This window comes from Ptiloglossa arizonensis, chromosome 10 (genome assembly GCF_051014685.1).
Source record: "Ptiloglossa arizonensis isolate GNS036 chromosome 10, iyPtiAriz1_principal, whole genome shotgun sequence".
In the NCBI taxonomy this organism is placed as follows: Eukaryota; Metazoa; Arthropoda; class Insecta; order Hymenoptera; family Colletidae; genus Ptiloglossa; species Ptiloglossa arizonensis.
Genome location: NC_135057.1, coordinates 17,034,453 through 17,049,844, shown reverse-complemented (window position 1 = coordinate 17,049,844; position 15,392 = coordinate 17,034,453). Strand labels below are relative to the sequence as shown.

Here is a 15,392-nt window from a genome sequence, read left to right as displayed (position 1 = left end):
TTGAAAAATGATTTGGTCCATTTCAATGATCCATAAAACAGGTACCAGACATCAAACAAGAGATTCTAGACACGTAATATATTAACCATGATAGAATATAATCTAATAGAATACAAAGTGTAGGGTATAATGCGCTTCCAAGATGTTAATGCGACGTCATAAATAACATTATTTAATTACTACGATAAGTAGAAATCCATGTAATTATAACGATACGATATCATCTATTTAACTCCAGTTTCTTCTTACGTAATTTCTTACAACGGTGATTATCGAAGGAAGATAAGGATTTTATTGTTCTTAAATGAAATTAATTTCAAAAAGTTACGAACTAAAATGATTAATAATTCTAGTAAAACTTAATGATAATTAGTTGATAATGTGAATATGTATAATTCTATATTCACTTTCTCGTATGAAATGTATAAGATGTAAGTTTAAATTTTTGGTATAAAGTAAAACTTAAATAATTTAGATGCGTGTATATGATAAAAAGAATTAACGAAATCGTGGAAGGACCTATTTCACAGTGTATAAAATAATTATTACAATAACATTCCAATAGTCCTGAGATGTCTACAGATATTGTAATGTTTTCATTTCTAAAGAAGTTTAATTGAATAACAAGTAAAAACAAAATTGTTTACCGAGGAAAAGAGAAAGTTTATCGTGTTGCATTTTGCTAAAATAGTTTATTTACGAAAAATTTGAGCAGTTTAGCAATATCGCTACTGGCGATAAACGATAGAAACTCTTATCCAGCGCTCCCGACGACGAATCGTCCAAGTTTCTACACACATAGTTCCCCTTTTAGTGGTTAGATGACACTACCAATTTCTATGCACCAACATTACAAATCTGTATCATATTTTGGTACATAATATACGAATAAGTAATCTGTAATGTCGTTATATGGAAATGACTGGCGCCATCTCATTATACAAACTGAAACTATTTCTCGACAAACTCTGGCCTATAAAATAGATTTGAAATAATATATAAAAATTAATGATAATTTATGCAGGTCTCCAGTTGCTACTGATTCTATAATATGTATTGATACGTTCTTAGCGTCTCAAATACCCCAATTACCAGGGTATTTATGTTAAACAGCGATTAAAAGAGAAAAAAGCCAAAATAGTCCTTGAGTCGCCATCTGACGGTGCAAATAGGAATCATTCCTCGATAAACTTGGCCCAGTAGCCGCAGATGGCGCCACCACCTAGGGAAACGCAACGACTGAAAATGCAGAATGAAACTTTATATTAGGAAAGTTGTAAATCAAAATTCTGTGTAAATGGAGGGTGGTTGGGTAGGGTTAGGGTAGGTCTCTACACGCAGCAACCTCCACGTGGTGAGACCTGGGCAATCTATATTATTTAGTATGTGATTACTAATTGCATCGCCTGTAGCAGAATAATGCAATTATTAGCTACATACAAAATAATATGAGCGAATAGCTGCGGTCTTTCTTGTAGGCTTTACCATAGACCTAGTTTGATTTTAGTGTACATCGGTATATCTAGGCTAGATAAAGTTTCATTCTGCCTGTTCATTTCCCTTTCAAATAAGCGCAACAGCATTGAACTCGCGTCATTTTTCACGAAGTTATAGCTATTTTACGAAGCCCTTGCATTTTCAATCCTTGCCTTTCCTTCGTTACTGTAGCAACGTAGAATTCAGACAGTGGAAACGCGAGCGTATGGTTAGACAAGTAGAATTGCAGGTGTATGGTCAGACAATGAGAAATAAAAAAAGAGTTAGTATATTATTGGCCAAATTGGAGGATAGAGTAATCATTTGCCCTTCGAATAAGTGCAACAGCATTAAAATGAGGCGATTTTTAACGAAGTTATAGCCATTTTACGAAGCCCTTGCATTTTCAGTCGTTGCGTTTCCCTAGGTGGTGGCGCCATCTGCGGCTACTGGGCCAAGTTTGTCGAGGAATGATTCCTATTTACATCGTCAGATGGCGACTCAAGGTCTATTTTGGCTTTTTCGAGGGCGTTAAATTGCTTCTTCCTTAGAATACAAGTTAAGAATAGGTAACTTTGAATAAATGCGACTTGGTAAATTTTATTCAGTTACTTTGACAATATTTTTAGTTTTGTGTTGATAAAATGTTCCAATTTCCATCTGCGATAATGAATGAAATCGTTATTATTACAATATTTTCTGAAATTGGTAGATTTGATAAAACCACAACTCACCTGATATACAGGCACGAGCTTTCTACGTTTACTATCTTTACCGACTTCGGTCAGTTGAATATAGTTTCTGGAATCACCGGTTTTTAACAAAGAGGTCACGTCAAAACCATTGAAATTTTACGATATCGGTACTTCAGATCGTCTGACACCAATTCCCGTGAGATGAAATCTCTATTCTATATGTCATCTGTATGTGAGGCTATAATATCTATACACGAAAAAGTTTTCGCTGCAACGCCTATGTCATATTTCTTCTGGACTGTGACAAAATGATCATTGAACAGCGTGGTTGATAATATAAATTTTTCATTGCGAACGTGGCAACAAGTTGAACTGCATTCTAATATTGTTACCAGTGTTGTTGAAAATTATCTATATTTCATTTTATTGATAGTCATAAGGCCACAAGCTATGATTCTCATAAATTTTACGTGCAACTACAATAGAAATCAGGGATGCTAGATTTGTGATTAGTTTTAATTTGATAATAATTATAAATAATATAAATATTATATCTAGTAAGTTTGTATGAGACATGCAATGAATGGCCACATTGTATTGTAATATAGTGAATGAAGTTGGCACAAAATGAATGCTACTTGCAAATACATCAGTTTTTAAATAAACGTTGATTTATAAAATGGGAAATCAGTTAGTGGGTATCGCGCCTAGTCAAATATTTCCAGTGGAACACTATTTGACGGACCATAGTGACTTATTATTCGATGTAAAGTAAGTAGTTTGATTAATTGAGTGTGAGAATAAAATCAGTTTTTGTACCAACCTATATTCTGTCAAAATTTCACTCAACATATTAAATGTAAATGGAAATATTCAAACATTTTCTTTTATTCAGAAGAAATATTATATTATTCTCTATTTTGTACACATTAGGATGATTGAATATTTAGAATGAGCTGTACAAAGTGTATGTTATCTAATTTTATCATTTTTATGCATATTTGTCTTTAACAGTGTTCCTTTAAACATTTACAGCTTAGGAAGTACTAGATTTTTTAAAGTGGCTCGAGCCAGGAGCCAAGAAGGTCTTATTGTAGTTAAGGTTTTTGCTATTCATGACCCAACTCTGCCATTATCTGCTTATAAAGACAAACTTGAAGAAATTAGATCTAAATTAGCATCTGCTGTAAATTGTCTACCTTTTCAAAGAATGATTGTAAGTACTTTTTTCAATATATGTTACGGTTTTAAATGTATTTAAAGGCAATTGTACATTTATATTAGCTCACAGAAAAATCAGGATCAATAATGAGGGAATATGTAAAATATTCTCTTTATGATAGAATTAGCACCAGACCATTTTTAACAAGTATAGAAAAAAAGTGGATTACCTTTCAAGTTTTGTACGCATTGCATCAAGCTCATAAGGTAAAACAACACATAAAGCATTACAAATTGAACATTCTATTATTTAAAAATATTATATTAAACAGTTCATATCTCATAAGTAAAGTAGTTGTATCATAAAGTTTCAGTTACATTGAAAACTAATTGTTAGCTGTCAAAAGAATATGTTACAGTGCTTTACAGAGCATCGAACAATGAATATATCTACAGTTCTGACTCCATTGATAAGTTTTGCAGAAAAAAGAAATAAAAATATTGTTTCTCATTTCACTGTAGTATGGAGTCTGCCATGGTGATATAAAACTAGAAAACATTATGATAACCAGTTGGAATTGGATTTTACTCACAGACTTTGCAAGTTTTAAACCAACTTATTTGCCCGAAGATAATCCTGCTGATTTTTCATATTTTTTTGACACATCTAGGAGAAGGTACAAAATATGTTTCATATTAAACATCCTTATTAATTATTGTGCTATAATGATTTTACTTGAATATTTCAGAACGTGTTATATAGCTCCCGAACGGTTTGTGAAAACATTATCTTCAGAATTAAGCAATACATTATTATTATCGGAACAAGAGTTAAAGACAGGTGATTTGCACCCAATGATGGATATTTTTTCTGCAGGCTGCGCCTTAACAGAATTGTATAACGAAGGACATCCACCATTTGACTTTTCTCAACTATTAGGTGTGTGTACTATGTATATAAAGATTGTGTATAACTCTTGTATATGATATTACTGTGAATAAATGTTTAGAGATTAATTTATTATGGTATATTAAGCATATAGGAACAATGAATATTCAGTAAGCAAGCATTTGGATACAATTGAAGATTCAGGAATACGTGAGCTACTTGCATCTATGCTAGAAAGGAATCCAGGAAATAGAAAAAGTGCTGAAATTTATTTGTCTCAGGCTCGTAGAATAATATTTCCAGAATATTTTTATTCGTTTCTACAATCTTATATGCTTATCTTCTCTGCTGCTCCCATTCTGTCACCCGATGAAAAAATAAATAGGCTAAAGAAAGATATTGGTAATATTATTAATATTTTAAAAGCAGAGGATAATGAAAAAATGAAGAACAACACAAAAGCTACGGAGAGCTGGAAAAGTAACCAGTTTGAAAATAGTGTAGAGTTAACTAAAGACGATAGCAAAGAAAATACCATCATGGAAGGAGACAGTGATCAAAGTTTTGATAAAAGTGATTTAAATCAAGTAGAGACAAAAACTGTTTCGATACAAGACATTAAATCCAAAAGTCAAAGAAACCAGCAGTTAGAAGCTAAGGTACCTGAAGATGAAAAACACAAGTTAAATGTAGAAAGCGAGAAAAAAACCACTTTGTGTCCAGAGCCTCTAGAAGGGTTGGTCATTATAACTCAACTTGTTACCTCGTGTATACGAGGTTTACATCATTCTCAATCGAAATTGCAAAGTTTGGAAATATTACTTGAACTGGCTGAGAATACATCAGATGAAACAATATTGGATCGAATTTTGCCTTATATTGTAAGCATTTTGATAAATAGTATACATAGTATTAAGAATATTAACATTAAATTTATGTAACACTTTTTACAGTTTCATTTAGTTCATGATCTTGCTCCACGAGTGAGGGTATCGGCTATACATACTTTGACAAAATGTTTACATCTTGTAAAGTCAATTCCACCATCGGATGTGAACATCTTTCCAGAATATATTCTACCAGGTTTAGCACATATCACACATGATGATGCAGTTATTGTTAGAGCTGCTTATGCCGAAAATATTGCACATCTGGCTCATATTGCGCTACGTTACTTGGAGAATTCCCACTTATCTAATTTGGGCAATAAAGAAGGTCCAAAACCAAGTTACGACAGTGAGCTTCAGACACTGCACGAAATGGTAATCGATTAAATTAATTTTGTAACAGCGTTTATGAACGTTACATACTAAATTCCGTGATATTATTAGGTACAACAATCTGTGTCCATGTTATTAACAGATCCTCAAAATTTAGTAAAACAAACGTTAATGGAAAGTGGAATCAATAAACTCTGTGTATTTTTTGGCAAACAAAAGGCCAATGACATTTTGTTAAGTCATGTTCTTACTTTTTTAAATGATAAAGAAGACAAAGAATTGAGAGGTTCATTTTTTGAATGTATTGTTGGTGTAGCTGCTTATGTTGGTTGGCATAGTAGTCCAATACTTATGCCTCTTCTTCAACAAGGACTAGCAGATCCTGAGGAATTTGTAACGACAAAGGCTATCAATGCAATGGCGACTCTTACGGAATTGGGCCTTTTACATAAATCTGCTCTGTACCAACTTTTACACGAGACTATGGTCTTTTTAGTAAGTTTTGTATTAGCAATATTAACGATTGAAGAATGTTATAATTTAATGTCAAATATCAGGAATCTAAAATTTCATATAGGTTCATCCAAATTTATGGATAAGACACGCAACTGTTGGTTTCATATCCGCCGCGGCAAGAACACTGAACTTAGTGGATGTTCAATGCAAAGTTCAAACAATGATTAAACCGTATTTAATGCATCCATTAATTCAAATAGATAAAGAAATTTTATTATTGGAAGCCTTGGTATCTCCCATACCAAGAATTGTTTATGACTCTGTTGTAAAATACAATGATATAGAAGAACTGTTTGAAGTTCTTAAACAGAGACGAGCCGAAGCGCTGAAAGGAATGGTATTGCAGTATAGTGACATGAGTACTTCGTTAGGAAACGTAAGTTGTGAGTTCTTTTGTAAATATGTTCTATGATTTTCGAGAGAAATAAACGAAACATTTTTAGCTTTTTAGACGATTGAGTTCAGAGTCGATGACTGAAATTGTCGAAGACCAGCTACTAATAATGCAACCACATTTAATGAAAATTAATAAATATCGCAGTTCGGTAGATGCGAAACAAAGCACCATTAAATCCATGGATGGGAAATTAGAATTGAGTTCCATGAAAGATAGGATACGACATCACATAGTAATATTATATCCCGACACAAAAGTTGATTTAGGTCTCCCGCCATTTAAACGATTGGATTGCAGGACATCGGATAATGTTGGCACGTATGCAACAATGAACCAAGAATGGCGTACAATGTTCGCAGCTCAAGACAATGTTCAAGTAATTTAAAAGATAAGAATTAAATTTAGTATTTGAGTTTCATAGATTATTAATTAATATTTGTTTGTATATCATAGCACACTGTTAAAATGTCAGATATGACAGGAAGTAGCGGAAGTCCTAGTCAAAGTTTACACGGAGGAGATATACATTTATCACCACAACACAGTCTGTCTGATATGAACAGTATAAATGATCACTCTCTTCACGAACGTTCATATATTCAATGTATGTTTTTCTAAAAATGCTCTGTATTGTTAGTCTAGACTTATTATCTATAACAAGAAATACAATTTTCTATTATTTCTTAGACAGGTGTGCACCTTGTAGATTAGAAGTGAGACAACTGACATACAGAAAGCAAGAACAGCACGCTGCAGCATTAAGAGCACAGCATTGGGCCGATAACATTGCATGGCAAACTGGTAATTAATTGTTATACATTTTAGATATAATATCAATATGTATTGCAAATAATTATGATCTATGAAAGGTTCAAGATTATTACCGAGAGGGTGGAGACCTCGAGGAGTACCAGTTGCACATCTTCATGAACACAGAGCTGCAATAAATAGGCTAGTTTCTGTGCCAGATACCAGTTTATTTGCTAGTAGTTCTGCAGATGGATCTATTAAGATATGGGATGCCAGTAAAATGGAAGGTCGAAACATAGCTAATCGTTCTAGGTAGATGGTTCTCCAAATTTTTATGTTATAATACTTGTTCAATATGTAATACGCTATGCGTAACATATATTTTAATTACATCAGGCAAACTTACGTGCATAGAAGTAGACCTCTAGTTGGTTTGGCTATATGCGAACAGGGACAGTCGTTAGCAAGTTCTGGTAGCCAATCGGGTACAGTGTTTGTTTTACGAATTGACTCAAATTCCAGTAAATTGAGTGTCATTGGAAGCAGACAATTAGATCTTGAGGTGATTATACATAACACACTGTCATTCTATCGGTTGCTTCTTACCATCGATGTTGATACCGTTCGAATCATTACATATAGGAAGAAGGATGTCTGGTTGATCTGCAGTATTTAGATTCTGGATCGCAATCGGTCCTCGTGTGCGCTTCGTTGTTTGGATCGTTAGTAGGTTGGGACTTACGATGCCCTGGCCCAACGTGGCGTTTAGAACACGATCTAAGGCATGGGTTGATCACCTCATTTTGTGTGAATAATTATCAACAGTGGTTGACTCTCGGTACAACCTCGGGCATGCACACGTGTTGGGACTTACGATTTCAATTACCAATAACAAGTATTAAACATCCCACAGGTAAATTTGTAACTGCATAAAATTTACGTAGCATAAGTTCTTGAACTTGAATTAAAATTTGTCAAAACATGTATTATCTCAGGCGCGAGAGTGAGAAAGGTGATCACTCATCCAACAGAACACTCGTGGATAATTTCGGCGGTACAGGGTAACAATGAAATCTCAATGTGGAACCTTGAAACTGATTTTCGACAAATGGTCCTTTGGGCGTCAAGTGCACCACCGCTCAGTCATTCTCAAGGTGGTCACAGCGTGTATGCAATGTATTCTGCGTGTATCGATTGTTCAGGTTTTCTGTTGGCTGGTGGTAGCGACATGCGATTACGTTTTTGGGATTTAAATACTCCCAATGAATCGTACGTTGCACTGCCAGCAGCCAATGATGTCATTCCACCAAATTCATTAGCATACGAGTGAGTATTTATGTATAAAATGATACCATTTTTTTTACGTCGATGTACTTTATTTATTTCATTAGGTATACGCTCTAACTATATTGTACAAATTATCAATACAAATTTAAATTTAACATGGCACCGTTTATATCACTAGTGATAGAGCATTTCTGACATTCTTCAGGCAACGTTTGATAGATGGAACAAACGTGGTACAAGAGGTCTTAGCTGGCGGTGGTCCCACTCCATCATCAGGGGGAAGCAGCAGCGTCCGTGCAAGAAATTCTGAGGAAGGTGGCCAAGGTCCTGAAACACCGCCATCTGGACATCATGATACAATTTCAGCTGTAGCAATGTCGAACACATGTATCCTCACCGGTAGTATGGACGGGTTGATACAAGTTTGGAAATGATTGTAATCGTTTGCTTCGTATCGCGTTTCAATGATGCATACATACGGTGTAAAAATTTTTCTAACACGTCTCAAACATCTATTCCAGAGGAAACAAATCCAATTTTACTTTACTGTATAATATACGAGAGTAGTAAATTAACGATACTTAGATTTAGAGTTAGTATAATAGTAACGATTAAACGTGGAGGACACGCTAAAAAAATTATACAATCGGTGTACAGACGAATGCGTCATGTAAATTGTTGCTTTTGATATGTAATTTATATTGGAAAGGTGTGTACTATGTATTTCTATTTCGTTAGTTCAATAGGTAACTTGCATACCGACTGAAATACTCATAAGTAATGGATATATATATATTCGTACTCCCTGATATGATTACAATAAATTCATATTTTTTACCCGTTTCTACGATCCGTTCTTTTCGATGAACTGTAAGATCGGCTCATCACCAAGGACAAACTGGTGCAGCAGGATAGGGGGCTCGGCCTGGGAACGCGTAAGGATCAGGATTTATTGTCCTGCAGATTTCCTTCCACCTTTCTTTTCCTCCTTTTCCTTGCCGTCGCCTGAACTGCTGATTTCTATGATCCGTTGTTGGGTAATCGTATCGGGATTGTTCACCGAAAAGAATCTCGAACCACGGCGCCGCGAACACAGTGGTGATCAAGAATAAAAATGCGAACAAAATTTTCATTTTGAGCACACAATGTGCACACTTATTTCTGTAAGTCTCTAAGAATCGGCAGATATCTGGAGAGAAATTTGGGTGAATTGTGCGCGTAAACACATGAACAATTAGAGAGCAATGTGGAGTCAAACGTTACGAACTTTCATGCTAAAAACCTGGACAACTAGCTGCCGTGACATGTATTTGACGATCTCGTTATTTTTACTTTCGAACTTCACACTTTCTGAACAAACCGATTAGTGACACCTCTCCGTCGATTAACTAGCCCGGGTGACAATTTCTTACGCGGATATTTGACTGTCACTACTTGTACAGTCTTTTTGAACTTTTAATGGAAGGTTTGAGCTGTAGTTGCCGGAACGAGTACACTCTCCCAATGGAGAGATGCTGGATGCTTACTGCTGTTTTATACACCAAGCTGCCCTACCGCCAAGAAAGAAACGCATTAATCCAGAGTTGTAAATACACATACGGGTATACACGTACATCTGCCTGCTATTGTTCAATACTCTTCTTGATGACGTAAACAGAAAAATCGCGCTCAAAATGATTATTATTTATCGATCGAACCGGAACCTAATAGTTTTTCGCTAAAATACAAATTACTGTAAATTATAAAATGTTATTGATAAGTAATTAACAAACTTATTGTTACGTGTATTTAAGATCTGAAAGAGTACATGAAATAAAGTGTTAAAAAGAACTAATTGTAAGAAGGGCATAAAGCCAGAATGGAAACATGATATGTAGGTGAAATTTGCATTAAAATACATCGTATTTTTTTATAAATTGTGTAGAGTGATATTTCCAAAGGAATCTGTAAAGATTATTTACATTTTATAAAAATATGTCTGCATGTAATTTGAGTGCGTCTAGACTTTTACGAATTAAAAATTACAGATGATAATAACACGTGCTCTTATTATAACGTAAGTTATATAGAAAATTGTTGTTCTTAACCGGTCGATTTTGTTAATTTTAGAATTCGCGTGTGCAACGCAAAGGAGGCACTAGCGTCTCCCCTTCGCATTGAACTTGAGGAAGATCATCATAGTTGCATACGTACTATATGTATATTGTCCGGTGCCGATCAATGCGCAATTCTTATTCGCGAAGCGTACACCTTCTTTCGTATTCTACGCATGTATGGACTCTGTTTCAAGAAAATGTACGATAATAAAAGGGATGTCGATTTAATTATAGCTACTTGGCATGTCGATGCGCAGAAACTGCGTTTCCGTTTTCCTCCGAATCATCGTCAGAAGAGAATCATTGAATTTCAATTGCATAAAGTAAACGAATTACTATCCTGTTGGTATCTAATATCTTCTTATCGTTTCGTTGCGATAATTTACTTGATTTTGCTCTCGAAATTATATTTTACATGTGATTTGAATCTATATAACGTGACTCTAGAGAGATTAATATTTAAATATGTGTATGTACTTCACAAATGAAAAACGTTATCGTCATTGTGTATTAAAATATAAATTATTCTATAAGAGTGAGACGTAACACCATTCAATTTACAGTTCTATGTGTGATAACGAACTTAACTGCGTACCGCCCTACTTCTTAGTGATTTCGTGTCAAGGTTAATCATATCCTGACGTTTGTATTATGACAGTTTACTCTTTCGTTTGATTTTGATTTTTACAAAATGAAAAAGAGGGATGTGTTTGCGTATACGGTGCGCATATGTTGCTTCGTTAATGGTGTGTGAAAATCTACAGGCGTACTCTACATATCGGAATTAAGAGAAAAGTTGTAGCAAACAAGGAGGTGAAAGAGTTAAAGATCGTAAAAATAAATTCAAACGAGTCGCAAGAATACGTAAGACTTTCCGCGTGGACAAACGGCAAACTGGTCTACAAATAGCGAAGAGCTCGGTGTTGCGTGTAATCGCTCTTATTAAGGTTCACCATGACTAGGCCGTTACCATTTCCTATTACCGTAATAGCCGGTTTCCAGGCTGTTGAACTATTAATAGTATTTGGCAGAGAAAGTCCGCATCGATGTTTTGCGTGAAAGGGTTCGCGATTCTTGACTGATTTTCTCGTGCATCGGCGGGTCCGGTTCAGCTCGGGCGATTAATTTTCGAATTTAACCAGTGTTATCGTTTAACGATAATTCAAGTACAATCAGGTCACGGCGAAATGAATTTAATTGCGTCAATTGCGATTTGATATCGTGCTTCTCGATGGCCTAGGAGAGGTCTCGTTCGATTCTTCTTTTGAAATAAAAAGTATAAGAAATCTCGAGCACTGAACGATTCTGTTACGAATAGACGAATCAAGGGTCATCGGAGTCGAGCAAAATAAAACGTATTTTACGTATATTCACCTGTTAGTATTCCTCAGAAGACACGCGCATGAATAAGTAGTCTCTATAATAAGATGTTCAACCAAAGAATGGGATGCGTCAAGCGGTACTTTATATGTGTTCATTCTTAGTAAATAAATCATCCTTTGTCGATCAAATCGTGAAACACGATTACAACTTTTCACGATCTTCAATTCACGATATAAACAGTGGATGCACACGAACTTAAAGACTGACCTAATATATTGATACGGAAGAATCTTAACACAGTTGTAACATAAAAATAAACCACTGTTTCGTTTGATTGACAATTCTCTTCAACAATTCTTTAACACAGAACGGATATAAAACATTTAGGTAATTCCTAAATATATTTGAACGTGGCGTGAAATCCTTCAAATTTATCGTCTAAATATTTGGAACAGAAGTTTCCTTGAAGCTCCTCTTCGATGTTGGCTACACCACACGCGTCAGTTCCGTTTCACTTCTATTTGAGAAAGCTTCTACATTTCGATTTTCCTAGAGATCTAATCGTCTTGTTTCTCGTCACTCCGATATCCGTTCTACTCATAATTGAAGCGATCAAGGATGATGATATCCAAGTAATAAATCGCTTTTTCTCTTTGCATTCTAAAATAAAGAGTAAGTATTTCTTTTTAGTTGTTCATTACAAACATTTTCTGCATACCAAAAATGTCTAACTATCAATATCGTGCGTGCAACGATAATGTCCAATTGTCTGTTCAATGTCAACGACGAAGACAGTATGTTGACTTGTTGGTCTGAAGCGAAGCAAGCCCCTCGTTAAAGATGCAACGAAGCTTTAAGAAAATGAAGAAAAACATTCAAAAGATGACTGGTACGTTGATGATAAAACTTCAATTATCATCCAATAATTTTTCCATTTACTAAATAGTATCGAACTACTGTTATTTCAATGCTAAACTGAATTGCAATACAGTCCAACACGATTCCAGTACTTCACTCTGATGGTATTCTTCAGCTGGATACACCTAAAGCTATTCGCACGTTACTTTGCTAGAACATGTACTAAAAAAAATTATCGTTTAAGACGATTTTCAATACTTAATCTTTGACGACTGCACAATCTCACTACGCGTTTTCGTAGAGAATATACATGACGACGAGAGGGAACCACCGTATATATTTCCGGAACGACTCTCCTCTTTAACGTGCCAAACGGGATTTTCGAAGGATGAAATACGAAAACTCTATCGCGCTTTCAAACAATATTGTCCAAGAGGAACGGTGACCACGAATGATCTGAAACCGGCTTACGCAAAACTGTTTCCGCTAGGAGATCCAGCTAAATACACGCAAATCGTTTTCAATACCTTCGACAGGGATGGGGATGGTATTGTCAGCTTCCAAGATCTCCTCACTGAAATAGCTTTGATTACCAATGGCGATCTGAACCAGAAACTCTCATGGATTTTTAGGTGATCGTTCGGGAAAATAGCATTATTCGTTACCGCGTTTAACGTTACTTTCTACTTTTGTTTTTTCTCAATAGTTTTTACGATCTAAATGGAGATGGTTATGTCACGAGAAAGGAAATGCTGATCATAATATCTGCGATTTACGAGATGCTTCATAACGGTCAAACTGTTCAACGAATGGTTGACAAGCATGTGGACATGATTTTCGAGAAAATGGATATTGATAAGGATGGAGTCATATCCCGAGAGGAATTTATGAATAGTTGCAAAAACGTACAGCAAATTGGACCATTCATTAGCTTAACTTAATACAGAATATTCGTTTTAATGCTAATACGAAGTAGATTATTTACTAGTGTGGTATTATAAATCTTAATATGGTTTTTCTATTTCAGGATTCTGTAATCCAAAATCAGCTAACAGTATTTAATCAGTTTTGGTGATGAAATATACAAGTGGTGCTAAGGTTTCTAAATTGCATTATTATCAAAAAATGCAACCCTATTGATCTCCCATTTCGCAAATGCTCCTATTCCTACAATAAAACAGTACGGTTGTACAGCACAGTTTTCTCTAAAAATTAAATAATAAATAACACTGCAAACAAAGTTATTCACAATTTAACCTCGGTTTGGGAAACATTTCTTCTTTTGTTCGTTTCAGAAAAGTACGGTTTGCATCTGTTTGTTTACAACAGTTTTATAGTTTTAAAACAATCTTTTTTGCAAGATATAAAAGACACAGGCGAGGAAAAAGGCAAATGCCAGTGCTAATAAAGCTTTATCTGTAACTTCTCTTCTGCCGTATTTGCCTAATAATTTTCCAGATTGCACTATTACTTGCTGTTGATGTTCCAATTCGTTCTTGGTACTAGAAACTTTATCCGATGAAGTTACTAAAACATTCAGAATTTAATGAAAATGTTTAAAATCATACTTTTGTATGTTAAAATATGTTATTAAAAATAAAATATATACACAATGTATCCAATGTGTCTGCGCTTCTTTGAGTTGTTTCTGCCAAATGTCTAGCTATACTTAAGAGTTTATCTGAAACCTGACTTGATGCATTTGCTAGACTTCGTTTATCGTGTCGTCTACGAATAACAGCTTGTTGCTCTTCGGACGTTGACAGTAGTTCTTCCTTGGCAAGTTTATCTATTACGCACATACTAACCACATTGGCCTTACGAAATGCAGCTAAAGAAGTTTTAGACTGTTGTTTATAAGTATCTACTTCTGCTAACAATTCTGCTTTTTTCTTCTCCAAAAGTTCTCTTTCTGCTATTGATGCTAAATTACATATGGACGATTGTAATGCTTCCAATTTTGCTCTGCCCTCTGCGTTCAATTCCATGAGTAATTCGAGGGAACCAGTACATTGTTGTATATCCTAGGAAATAAATACCAATGAACAAAAGTCCTTACAACAAAGTGACAATTATTCTTTTTGTATTCTACACAGAGGTATTATTACAATAAAAAGTTTACCGAATTAATAATCTCTTATGACTAAGTAGTTGGACACGAAAAAAATGTATTGTACAATTAATTAATATATTTTACTTCCAGTATGTGTTAATAGTACAACAATTTTTTCAATACTGTACTTTATTTGAGGTTATATTCTACTTTTTTATAGTTGGGAAAGATTTTTGTTTCAAATAATATTTACATACTTGTATCAAAGCTGTAAGTTGAAGGTGGTTTTTTACAATATCTTGGCGTATCAGTTCTAGTTCATAAACCTCGGTGTCCATCTGACCACGTGTTTCTCGATAGTTCGTTTATATATCTTTTACCGTTAATCCTATATAATTACGTTACAACTGAGTCAGAAGTCAAGATTCCGAATACTGATGAATTCCTACGCGAATTATTTATTGAAACTTATACCTAGAGTGTGATTATAAACAATACAACGTATTATATTAATTTATGCTGTGATTAAAAGTTTTTCAAAGTGACCGACAAAGTTTTACAGCACAAATTATGAAAATATGTAAGAAATTTTAAAACAAATTTGCTCTCATCATTAATAACATAAATTGTACATTGATAGTAGTAATTGGAGTTTGAACATAAGATAAATG

General features: G+C 34.6%; 3 protein-coding genes and 1 long non-coding RNA gene across 14 annotated transcripts; 2 read left to right on the top strand and 2 right to left on the bottom strand.

Annotated features, from left to right (window-relative positions):
* Positions 1 to 2,402: 2,402 nt before the first annotated feature.
* On the top strand, positions 2,403 to 9,234 carry Vps15 (vacuolar protein sorting 15). 3 transcript variants are annotated; one of them, XM_076321344.1, is made up of 17 exons: positions 2,417 to 2,942; positions 3,207 to 3,387; positions 3,456 to 3,599; positions 3,855 to 4,009; positions 4,082 to 4,272; positions 4,369 to 5,102; positions 5,175 to 5,483; positions 5,553 to 5,936; positions 6,019 to 6,333; positions 6,401 to 6,730; positions 6,808 to 6,958; positions 7,042 to 7,155; positions 7,224 to 7,416; positions 7,501 to 7,666; positions 7,747 to 8,017; positions 8,100 to 8,430; positions 8,597 to 9,234. In XM_076321344.1, the coding sequence occupies exons 1-17, from the start codon at positions 2,851 to 2,853 to the stop codon at positions 8,823 to 8,825; spliced, it is 4,290 nt and encodes a 1,429-aa protein (XP_076177459.1). In that variant the 5' UTR covers positions 2,417 to 2,850; the 3' UTR covers positions 8,826 to 9,234. The 3 variants fall into 3 exon arrangements, 2 of the variants coding, with proteins under 2 accessions (XP_076177459.1, XP_076177460.1); XM_076321345.1 differs by lacking the exon at positions 2,417 to 2,942 and having other exon boundaries at positions 3,277 to 3,387; positions 3,463 to 3,599; XR_012993452.1 differs by lacking the exons at positions 7,501 to 7,666; positions 7,747 to 8,017; positions 8,100 to 8,430; positions 8,597 to 9,234 and having other exon boundaries at positions 2,403 to 2,942; positions 7,046 to 7,155; positions 7,224 to 7,364.
* Positions 8,581 to 9,919, bottom strand: LOC143151878 (uncharacterized). 3 transcript variants are annotated; one of them, XR_012993457.1, is made up of 3 exons: positions 9,659 to 9,919; positions 9,230 to 9,580; positions 8,596 to 8,733 (listed from the first exon to the last, which is right to left on the bottom strand). It is a non-coding gene; the product is annotated as an uncharacterized LOC143151878 (long non-coding RNA). The 3 variants fall into 3 exon arrangements; XR_012993456.1 differs by having other exon boundaries at positions 8,581 to 8,718; positions 9,230 to 9,917; XR_012993455.1 differs by having other exon boundaries at positions 9,230 to 9,917.
* Positions 9,920 to 10,799: 880 nt separating this feature from the next.
* Positions 10,800 to 13,908, top strand: LOC143151877 (hippocalcin-like protein 4). 5 transcript variants are annotated; one of them, XM_076321349.1, is made up of 6 exons: positions 10,800 to 12,197; positions 12,266 to 12,482; positions 12,602 to 12,699; positions 12,970 to 13,300; positions 13,375 to 13,573; positions 13,696 to 13,908. In XM_076321349.1, exons 3-6 carry the CDS (start codon positions 12,651 to 12,653, stop codon positions 13,741 to 13,743), a joined length of 627 nt encoding a protein of 208 aa, XP_076177464.1. In that variant the 5' UTR covers positions 10,800 to 12,197; positions 12,266 to 12,482; positions 12,602 to 12,650; the 3' UTR covers positions 13,744 to 13,908. The 5 variants fall into 5 exon arrangements, with proteins under 5 accessions (XP_076177464.1, XP_076177466.1, XP_076177467.1 ...); XM_076321351.1 differs by lacking the exon at positions 12,266 to 12,482 and having other exon boundaries at positions 10,800 to 11,946; positions 12,501 to 12,699; XM_076321352.1 differs by lacking the exon at positions 12,266 to 12,482 and having other exon boundaries at positions 12,501 to 12,699.
* Sec20 (vesicle transport protein Sec20) lies at positions 13,575 to 15,252 on the bottom strand. Of its 3 annotated transcripts, none has more exons than XR_012993453.1 (4): positions 14,979 to 15,252; positions 14,278 to 14,692; positions 13,918 to 14,195; positions 13,575 to 13,835 (listed from the first exon to the last, which is right to left on the bottom strand). XR_012993453.1 is itself a non-coding variant. In XM_076321346.1 (3 exons), exons 1-3 carry the CDS (start codon positions 15,057 to 15,059, stop codon positions 14,008 to 14,010), a joined length of 684 nt encoding a protein of 227 aa, XP_076177461.1. In that variant the 5' UTR covers positions 15,060 to 15,252; the 3' UTR covers positions 13,575 to 14,007. The 3 variants fall into 3 exon arrangements, 1 of the variants encoding a protein (XP_076177461.1); XR_012993454.1 differs by having other exon boundaries at positions 13,926 to 14,195; XM_076321346.1 differs by having other exon boundaries at positions 13,575 to 14,195.
* Positions 15,253 to 15,392: the final 140 nt, after the last annotated feature.

Bases quoted from the DNA above. Each gene is read 5' to 3' on its own strand.
- Vps15 (XM_076321344.1), top strand. From the start codon at position 2,851: ATGGGAAATCAGTTAGTGGGTATCGCGCCTAGTCAAATATTTCCAGTG. The intron at 4,273-4,368 runs GTGTGTGTACTA...TGGTATATTAAG, and splicing joins TGACTTTTCTCAACTATTAG to CATATAGGAACAATGAATAT. The intron at 6,959-7,041 runs GTATGTTTTTCT...ATTATTTCTTAG, and splicing joins CGAACGTTCATATATTCAAT to ACAGGTGTGCACCTTGTAGA.
- LOC143151877 (XM_076321351.1), top strand. From the start codon at position 12,651: ATGCAACGAAGCTTTAAGAAAATGAAGAAAAACATTCAAAAGATGACT. The intron at 12,700-12,969 runs GTACGTTGATGA...GCGTTTTCGTAG, and splicing joins AAACATTCAAAAGATGACTG to AGAATATACATGACGACGAG. The intron at 13,574-13,695 runs GTACAGCAAATT...TTTCTATTTCAG, and splicing joins TTATGAATAGTTGCAAAAAC to GATTCTGTAATCCAAAATCA.
- Sec20 (XM_076321346.1), bottom strand. From the start codon at position 15,059: ATGGACACCGAGGTTTATGAACTAGAACTGATACGCCAAGATATTGTA. The intron at 14,693-14,978 runs GTATGTAAATAT...TTTATTTCCTAG, and splicing joins AACTTACAGCTTTGATACAA to GATATACAACAATGTACTGG. The intron at 14,196-14,277 runs GTATATATTTTA...TGAATGTTTTAG, and splicing joins AGACACATTGGATACATTGT to TAACTTCATCGGATAAAGTT.